Genomic DNA, 10,520 nt, shown 5'->3' on the forward strand with positions numbered 1-10,520 from the left:
TTTCCCGTGGATAACATCGGTAGCATGGAGAGGGGAGGCTGGTATGGATGGGTACTAGCTGGTCTTCCATACGCAAACTTGCCTTGACTTGTACCTCGGAGGGTAACTTTCTAGGTGCAACCCTATGGGTCATTCATGACCGAAGGGGGTCTTTGCATCTTTACTCAATTATTACCTCGTTTATATACGACCTGGTTCCTGACATTGATGGTAACCAGAGCGTATCAAAAAATGTAGAAGTGTATTGAAATAGTGTAAATATTAAATATATACATAAAATGAACTAAACAGCAGCTTATTCTTCCGTAATGTCTGTACGAGTAAGTCACTGCTACATGAGGCTGTATAAGCCATTTACATATTCTTTCTCCTATAGGCTTAAGAGCTGAAGTGTTTGATGGGAGACAGGGTCAGTCGGCTACATAGAGCCTCAGTGTTCGACTGGTACTTATTTTATTGTGCTCGAAAGAATGAAAGGCAACGTCGACCTCGGTGGTATTTGAACTCAGAACTTAAAGCTGGAAGTAATGCCGCTATTTTGTCCAGCATGTTTCCGCCAGCTCGCCGCCTGAAGTCACGTATATATTAGACTATATACGTTTTGCTATATTAGATTATATAAATCACAACACATATCTTAGACTGTGTAAGTCACTGCTATGTTACACTAATACATTAGGCTTTAGACTAATGTTACGCTTGAATTAGAGATTTACATCTGATCCAAAGCAGGGCCTAGAAATATGACAATCAAGCACACGACTTCTAGAATCGTCTCGACGAGATCTTTAAGTGTTCTAACAAGCCATTTGAAAACAATCATCAGTAATTTAATTGTTCACCCACGTGATATATCCATGTTAATGACACAGTATGTTTATATATTTATTCGTCATGCTCTACCGATTCTTTCAGTAAAGAAAGAGATGTCTTTGAAATAATATGCGATGTGCTATTTATCGGACAACCGTGTTTTATGTTTAACTGAGTCGACAATTACAAGTCGTGTCTGCGAAAGAGAAACAGCGACGAGCTGTTTCTGAGCAATATAAGAAACGCCTAGGAGTATCTCGGCAGTACAGGCAACTACAAGTTGTGGCTAGCAGGCTGGTCAACTAAGTGCAATGTCGGGACTTTGTCTGGTAGTACAGACAACGCCTAGATACATCTAGGTGCTGCAAACATCTATAATTTGTATCAAAGGTAGTACAGACAGCTACAAGTTATATTTGAGTAGCACAGACGAAGCCTAGACTATGTTGAGGCTTCGAACAACGGAAGCTGTGTGTGAGCTGTGCACATAACCTACCTCAGGATAGTGCAAACAATGATAGACTGCGACTGAACACTGCAGGCAATGCCTACAACTACCTCGGCACTGCAGACAGTCAGAGATTATGTCTGGACAATCAGACATCTACAGACGATGTTTAGGCAGTCCCACGTGACTTCAACCTCAGACATTTCATTGAAATGTGTGATTGACTAAACAATATCAGTACCGCCAATAAAGTAATGAGAAGGACTCCGTTAAGAAACCTAGTTTTCTGAAGGTTGTTGCATATTGCCAAGATAAATCATCATCATCAATCATCATCATCATCATCATCATCATCATCATCATCCTCATCATCATCATCATCATCGCCGTCGTCATCGTCATTGTTGCTATAACTAGCATTTGTATAACTAAGACGTCCTCAGATGCTTTTAAGTTCTCAGTCCTCGGGTTTTCCACTTCGCCTTTTCATTTCACAAAAATTAAAATGTCATTCAGATATTGGAGAAGATTAACTTGCCTATATTCCCCCATCTCCGTACCACCACCCAACTCTCTCTCTCTCTCTCTCTCTCTCTCTTTCCCTAAATCACTCTTGTCTTTTCCTTTGTGAATTCTGGAAACCGGTGAGGAACACTTCACCAATATACTCGCCATACTGCCAGTTGCATGAAAAAACTTGGAGAGGAAACACGAGGAGACTCCCTCGCTCTTATTTAACGTCAAGGGGTGATTTTGAGAGACAATAGGCTGCTCTTTCCAGCGGTTCGATAGATCAGTTTAAGCGCTGATTGCCAACTATTTTTTACTACCACGGACATGTTATATTTAAATCATCTTTTACTTGGATGAAAGGCTTTCGAAAAGTTTGCCTATTCAACAAAGCTTGACGACTCCCTATATTTCTTTGTCAAGTCTCGTTTTGGGAAGCAGTTTCAGGCTCCCTTGTTGACTCGTGTTTTTGTCGTTATTACTATTGTATTACTGTCATATTATTGATGTTTGTTAAAAATCGATGATACCATGACTACTAACACAACTATTTCTAAGCAAGTAATAACTGCTTCATTTGGTTCCCATTCCAATTAGTACTGTCGTGTTTTCATTATATTTATTTATTCGCTTGATAATTATTTCTTCATACATTAACTAACTATTACTAAAATATTTAATGAGTTGTCTTTTATTTTGTAGTATGTGTAGTGTATTTATTGTAGTTTTCTTAAATTTTACCCTTCATCCCATGCACTGAGTTCTATCAAATTGCAAGAAGAGTCGAGCGAATTGAACAAAACTTAACTTGCACCGCATACACAATTCCCTTACAAAATATTTCCCCCCTTTATCTAAATAATTGTTATTCATATCATTTTGAAATGATATTTCTGTTACAATTAAATGGAATTCAAATCAATGTTTTGTTATAACGGATTGCAACACGAAATAACTATTATTAAAGAAAAAAAAAAAAAATTCAAGAAAAAGAGTGAGAGTGAGTGAGAGAGTGAGAGTGAGAGAGAGAGTGAGAGTGAGAGAGAGAGAGAGAGAGAGATTTTTTGTTGCTTCCCAGTTTTTTCTTTCTTTTCTCTTCGTTAAAAAATATATTTGATATAAATTGACAAATTCTTATTTTTCGACAGATTTTAGACAATTTTTTTCTCTATTACATATATTATTGAGCGTTCTATTTTTATATGGAAATTACTTTTTGACTCGTGTGTGGAATTGGTAAATAACTGTGCTGAGATTGGACTGTTATAGGAAATGTTTCAATAAAATACTGTCTTTTGTTTCTGTAATATAATTTACAATAAAATGAAAAATTCAACAATAAAAGAAAGAAAAACAAACATATCTTCGTTTGTTTGTTTTTGTTTTTCAATGACAATTTGTGTATGATATAAACTTTGTATATACCAATTTACATTATATATTTATAACTACTTTATATGTCATTATATGCTATGTTATATATTTATACTATGTTATAAGTTTGTTATGTTTGTATACTATGCTATGTTGTACATGTATACCGTTATTATATGTTAATATGTTATGTTAAAGGTGGCGAGCTGGCAGAATCGTTAGCACGCCAGGCGAAACGCTTATCGGTATTTTGTCTGTCGTTACGTTCCGAGTTCAAGTTCCGCCGTGGTCGACTTTGCCTTTCATCCTTTCGGGGTCGATGAATTAAGTATCAATTGCGTACTGGGGTCGATCTAATCGACTGGGACCCTCTTCCCAAATTTCGGGCCTTGTTCTCAGAGTAGAAAAGAATCGTTAGCACACCGGGCGTTTCGTCCGTCTTTACGTTCTGAGTTCAAATTCCACGAGGTCCACTTTGCCTTTCAGGGGTGGATACATTATAGAGGCTATTGTCAAGATAAAAGAAATTATGAAACGAACACAAGACACTGCACATCCTCAACGCCTTCAAGAAATCAGCAATGTAGTGTTGTATAGACACAAATAATAATAATAATAATAATAATAATAATCCGGATTGTGCTCGAAAAATAAGGAGTGTTACCTTAAGTTCACTACTGATTGTGAACAGCTGACACTGTAGTACATCTCCAGCGTTAGAAGCTGTGCAAAGACAATAAATAATAATAATGATAATGGCTTCAAATTTTGCCACAAGGGCAGCAATTTTGGGGGAGGGGGTGAGTCGATTACATCAACACCAGTGTTCAAATGGTACTTATTTTATCGACCCTGAAAGGATGAAAGGCAAAGTCGACCTCAGTGGAATTTGACTTCAGAACGTAAAGGCGGATGAAATGCCGCTAAGCATTTTACCCGCAGTGCTAACGATTCTGCCAGCTCGCCGCCTTAAAAGATTACATCGACGCCAGTACTCGACTGATACTTATTTTATCGATCCCGAAAGGATGAAAAACAAAGTCGACCTCGGCAGTATTTGAACTCAGACCGTGAAAGTGAACAAAATGCCGTTCAGCAATTATAATGGTTTCAAATTTAGGCACAAAGCCAGCTAATATTAGCAGCAGTGGTTTCAAAGTCCACCGAGGTCGATTTTGCCTTTCATCCCATCGGGGCCAATAAAATAAGTACCAGCTGAATTCTGGGTCGATCTAATCGACTTCCTTTTCTCCGAAATTACTGGCCTTGTGCCAAAATCTGAAATCAATATTAGCAGCAGTGGTTGTAGTAGTAGTAGTAGTAGTAGTAGTAGTAGTAGTAGTAAACGTGAGTAGCAGTAACCTTTAAACAAAAATACAATTATATTTGCAATTTGATTCTAGTTGTCGGAATTATTCAACGGGGTGGGGGAGGAGAAGGAAGGAAAGAAAGAAGAACACATAATTCTAAGTGGACAGCATCAGATGAAGTGAAAATGGTGAAACTGATTCCTGATGGCGGCGACCAGTTTTTAATGAACAGAGACACTTGACATGTGTGCAAGATGAGGATGTTATTCCGGGAAAATGGCTACCAACGTGTATCATGTTAATTTGTCTTGTCGGTAAAATAAAGACAAAACAAATGTACTTCAGTAGAAGGAAATTTTGATAAGCAGAAACAAATACACTCAGATTTTCGTCTACTTACAGCGCCAAAAAGAGAATTATAATAGCAAAGAAGGGAATTCCTAAATCTCTTAGAACTGAAATCAATAGGGGAATTATAATCTGGAGAATCTGAAATTCATCACTGAATGTCGTTTTATTTGGCTACTTTTCAAGTTGGACAGTAAAGCGTTTAACATTTCTAAAGATTGTATATCACGATAGGAGGATATTACAGGGGCATATTGTGTTTAATGATATCGATGGTATCACAGTAGATACCATGTAACTATGTTATTGGCATGAGAGTCAGTAATATATCCATCTGTCGCAGACTGCTTTCGATACCAAATTCATTCTGGTGCTACATTCTACGTACATTCTTTTCCAGAACCATTTATAAATGGAATAACATACATTTGGCTCAGACAAATCATGAAAAATTCTTTAACTAAAAGACTCTTGAAATGACACACATCGTCTGACAATCTTCCCAAATAGATTATGATTGAATTCGTGCGTGTGTCGTTAGCTTTGTGTGTGTGTGTGTGTGTGTGTGTGTGTGTGTGTGTGTGTGTGTAATAAAGAAAGAGAAAGGAAGAAAACGAACGAGAGAAAGAAAGTTCGATAGAAAGATGTATGTGAAATCTCGCTGTTTGCATTCCAGCATTTCATCAAAAGTGACCTGCAACTTATCAAATGTATCTGAAGCAGATAGATGTCAGCTTCAAATAACTGACCCGAAATCTCGATCGTTATGATTCCACTCTGATAACCGGCAGCAGACATTAGGAAAATGAGTTGAGTGAAAGTTCAGTGGGTAACTTTGACCGAAACTGCAACACTTCGACTAAAATATCTCGTGTCTGTCACCTTCACAAAGTGAAACAAGTTGACAGTGTGCTTAGTAATAAACAGTATCACTAAACTTTTAGACTATTCTAGAACACTGCAATATTTGGCTGGTCTTAGATGTGTCTGGCAAAATATATCACAGAATGCAGTTCCAGTCTGGTTTAAAAAGATGAATTGCTGGGAGAAAATACTCAGTCACTTCATCAGTACGAGAAAATTATAGTCAAGTTATTCAAGTTAGAATTGACATAATTAAAGCAGTTCATATTGAAATGTTAAGCAGGCGCAGGTTGCGATGTGAAGTAGTTAAGTATTTCGCTTCGCAAATCGCGCAATTCCTAATTCAGACCCACAGCGCAATACCTTGGACAAACGGCTTGTATATATTGCATCGTAAGACTTCGGGAGAGAATTTGGTTGATGGAAACTATGTAGAAGTCTGTCACATATATGTGTATGTGTTTATATGTGTAGCACGACCATTGTACACATGATCAAGCCGTTCCTGTGTCATAGCAACGGCTTGATCATGTGTGCACCTGATTTATTATCCAGTCAGATGCCAGACACCATGTGAAAGATGATGTAGGGGTAACAGCAGCGGCAGCAGCAGCAGCTGCAACAACAACAGCAGTGGGGCATTCATTTGATTAATGCTTGTTCTGTCTGGATACATTTGGAGAAGACTTGGAGTTTAGATGTTTGTGTCCAAACTGTGTGGTCTGAAGTTCAATAACAGTCTGCAGACATCTTGAGCAAGTGTCTTTTACTGCTTTAGGTCAACCGAGTGTAAATTAGACGGAAACTGTGTGGAAGCTTCTTGAAGTGACTCTTTCTGTTTTGGGGGTGATAGCCATAACCCTTCGTCCAGCCCACGACCTCAACCCTCTGGCCCTTTTGCCACACTTCAACAATATCAGCTCCTTGCAGACATTCAAAAAACCGTTTCTCTTTTCTCACAACTGCATTCCTTTCCTTCCCTTCTCCTCCAAGGCCCTGTTGAGTCATTGGTGCCCCTCATCCTCTCCTTCCCTGCCTCCTTCCGCTCCTCTTCCTCCGCCTCTTCTTCTTCTTCTTCTTCTTCTTCTTCTTCTTCTTCTTCTTCTTCTTCTTCTTCTTCTTTTTCTTCTTCTTCTTCTTCTTCTTCTCCTTCTTCGTCTTCCTTTCCTTCTTCTTTCTTTTCCTTTTCGTCTTCTTTCTCTTTCCCTTCTGCCTCTTTTTCTTTCTTTTCTGCTTCTTCTTTTTCTTTCTCTTCCACTTCCTCCTCATCCACTCCATCCTCTCCACTTTTTCCTCTTCTTCTGCTGCATTCTCCTCCGTCTCCACTTTTCCTCCTTCTCTTCCACCACTTCCTCTTTTCCTCCTCCTCCTCTTCCTTTTCCTTTTTTACCTCCTCTCCCTCCACCCCTCCACCCCTTCCTCCTCTTCCCCTTTTCCTCTTCTTTCTTATCCCCTTCCTCCTCTCATAAGCCCAAAATTATGACACAACGATATTTTTTGCCAACATGGGACCACACATTTGTAATGCCTGACCTGCATTATTATATGCCCTCTCCCTCTTCACCCAAGAAGTTGAATATAAAATCCCCTCAGGTGAAATTGATCTCAGACTGTAGAGGATCGAAACTGGCACCATGTAGTTATGCTTTATCAGAAATCAATTATTTTTTCCTGTAATTAAAAATATTTTTATATCCTATAATCAAAATTTTCTAAAACGTCTCAGCTGTAAACAACAAAAGCTGTAAAAATTATTTGGAAGAAATCAAATAATTAAAGTACTTTACTTTTTATCATAATATGGAAGTTTATTGCACAAAGAAAAACATTCCATTGTTTTATAAGAAGCAAGAAATCTGAAATGTTCAATATGAAGAAGACATAATGGCATTCACCGTTTTACAATGATGAGCAATAAGAATATTTGTTTTATAGATTGGGTATATGAGGTCGGACCAAAATGTATCAGGATTGGTGCCGTAAGGAGAGATCTGTTACACATATCAATTTGGTGTTTTATCTCCTTTGAAGTAATCCCTTTCTGAAGCCACACACTTTGTCCAGCATTGTTTCCATTGATGGGCGCATTCCTGGAACTCCTTTTTTGGGATAGCAAACAGCTACATTGTTGAATTCTCTTGGATTTCCTCAAAGTCTTGAAATCTGATTGGAGTATTCCACTGTGAAGATTGAATCCTTGCTTTGGCATTATAGCCATAGACCCACAATTCATCACTTATGAATTGTGAATGTTTTCAAAACGTTTTTGTCTTTTTTGACATAATCAAAGAGTAAAGACTGTTTGCCAACATAACATGGCAGTCCTGGTTTAGGACAAATGTTGCTGCAATTTAGCCCCAGGAGACATCGTCTCCAGCTGGCTATATGACACAATCTGTACAGTCATGAATGTCACTACATCGTCATCGTTAAAAGCATTTTAAGTGTCTTGCTTCTTATGACATTTATCTTCATGCAATAAACTGCCTTATTGTGATAAAAAAATGAAGAACTCTAAGTACTTGATGTCCTCCCAAGTTATCTTTGCAGCAGGGTGTCTTTGTTTTCTTTAGAAAGTTTTCTATTAAAATAAAAATGTTATTCTTAAATAACAGGAAAAAAAACAACATTAATTGATTAGTGTCAGAGTCTACATGGTGCCAAGTTTGATTGTCATCAAAAAAGTTCGAAGTGGAATCGTCAAAACTGTTGAATAAGCAATTACTGTTAAGACATTTACGGACAAAAAGAAATAATGATGAAGACGACGATGATGATGATGCTGCTGCTGATGATGATGATGATGACGAAGACGACGACGACGACGATGATGATAATGATGTTGGGTATAATGAGGGAGGAGGAAGATAATAATGATGATGATGATGATAAATGCAAAAAGATTTTTTAAATTAAGGTAAAAACATCTGTTAAATGAAATAAATGAAATAAAATACTTGAAATAAAAATTTGGTTATGAGGCGGTTATAATTGATTATCTGTTGGGGTGGAGTGGGGCTGGTGTTGGGTGGCTGACTAAAAAGTTAGTCCAAGGTGGAGATTATTCTTGCAGTTAAATGCATTAAGACTTTGGTTAAGTCTTTAATTACTTTCACTTCTTAAAAGGTTCCCAGGGAAATCTCTAAGGGTGGAAGCGGGGAGGGGGGGACAAAAAAAATCACATCAAATTTATTAGTTAAGTATTTAATTATACTAGCCTTTCAACAAATATTTTTTGATTTTCTTAAGGTATTTTCTTTTATTGTTTCATTTTTTATATTTATTTATTTGTATTTTTGGTTTTTCTTATTAGCAAGAAATTAAGAAAATATCTTAAAGAGGTTTGCTGCTTCACTACGCCATCCATGGTGGCCACTCAGATACATTAGCAAATGCAGGTTTTAATTTTTAATTACTTATTTACATGTTCGTTTATTCACCTTTTCATTAAAACAACAACAGCAAAGTCAACATGAAACTGGAGAATAGAAGTTGGTATAACTTGGTCGTTAAATGTGACTAACAAATATTTGAAATAGCTGATGGATGTTCCAGGGAAGATGTTGTGACAATAATGTTTTGAAACCTAAGCAAGCCATTTCAGTAATTTGGGCCATTTAGGCCTCTGCTGAGTCAATAAAATTGTAAGGATAAGTAATCTTGAGAAATGAATCTAATATGATTCTGTGCATTTTTTTCTTTCTTTTTTTTTTGCATTATTAATAGTAATGAAATAAATTTAAAAAATAAAGCTAAACATCATAGTTTTCTTTTATTCTTTTAATGTATTCTGATAATTCAGCATAAAATTCCTATCTCAAAGTTCTAATGCATGTAACAAATAAATCCAAGTGACAAAACCTTCAATGGCCAGTATCTGTGAGCTGAAAAATGTCCAGACTTGACTGAAAGTAAAGAAACAAACTCTTAGGAATATCCACTCAACGTTTAAACATTGTTCCTCTACTGACCATCAATGGATTCCATATATTTTCCAATGATTGATTTCTAGTAACGGTACAAGGCCAGAAATTTCGTAGACCTGGTTAGGTGGAACCATCAACTCCAGTACTCGATTGGTACTTTATTTTATCATTAGATCCCACCTACCCACTTATCCTGCAATGAGGAGAAGCTTAGCTGATCTCTGCAGGATCTGAACCCAGAACATTTTGAGTCTCACTGTGACAAGCAAATTCTGCAGTGAGACTATAATCTCTCTGCTCTGTTATCAGGAAAAAAACAGTTGGCTTTGCATGACCAACTCACACACTTTTAGCTTCCAACCAACAGAGCATACAGCTTGAGTTAACAATAGCACTATACATCATGGAAAAATACAATTGTATGATGCAGCGAAAATGTTATAGTTGGAAATATTTAACTTGTTTCTTCTGAATCAATTCACCAATGTTATTATTACTCTAGAATTTAGGAACCCTAATGAGGAAGACTCTACATCTGGGGTCAAAATCATTTGGCTTTATTGATTGGATTGAAACCTATACTGGATCTCTCAGAGTGAATGAGGACAGTAATTCCCAAATAACCTCTGGTAATGTATATATAAATATATATATATATATAATCATCATCATCATCATCATTGTTTAACGTCCGCTTTCCATGCTAGCATGGGTTGGACGATTTGACTGAGGACTTGTGAACCAGGTGGCTACACCAGGCTCCAATCTGGATGCTCTTCCTAACGCCAACCACTATTAGAGTGTAATGGGTGCTTTTACGTGTCACTGGTACAAGGGCCAGTAAGACGCTACTGGCAATAGCCATGCTCAAATGGTGTTTTTTTACGTGCCACCTGCACAGGAGCCAATTGTCACATATTATTTACA

The 10,520-nt window shown here is 37.2% G+C and overlaps 1 protein-coding gene across 1 annotated transcript in view; it reads left to right on the forward strand.

Annotated features, from left to right (window-relative positions):
* LOC106878638 (leucine-rich repeat-containing protein 15) overlaps window positions 1–7,030 on the forward strand; it is a gene marked incomplete at its 3' end in the record, with an annotated part of 10,349 nt that extends 3,319 nt beyond the window's left edge. Inside the window, exons 2-4 of the mRNA XM_052973913.1 lie at window positions 4,549–4,643; window positions 6,015–6,104; window positions 7,010–7,030. Coding sequence (XP_052829873.1) covers window positions 4,549–4,643; window positions 6,015–6,104; window positions 7,010–7,030 — 206 coding nt within the window. The remainder of the gene's footprint in view (window positions 1–4,548; window positions 4,644–6,014; window positions 6,105–7,009) is intronic.
* Between the last annotated feature and the right edge of the window lie 3,490 nt (window positions 7,031–10,520).

The sequence above is a fragment of the Octopus bimaculoides genome, chromosome 17 (assembly GCF_001194135.2).
Source record: "Octopus bimaculoides isolate UCB-OBI-ISO-001 chromosome 17, ASM119413v2, whole genome shotgun sequence".
Classification (NCBI taxonomy): domain Eukaryota; kingdom Metazoa; phylum Mollusca; class Cephalopoda; order Octopoda; family Octopodidae; genus Octopus; species Octopus bimaculoides.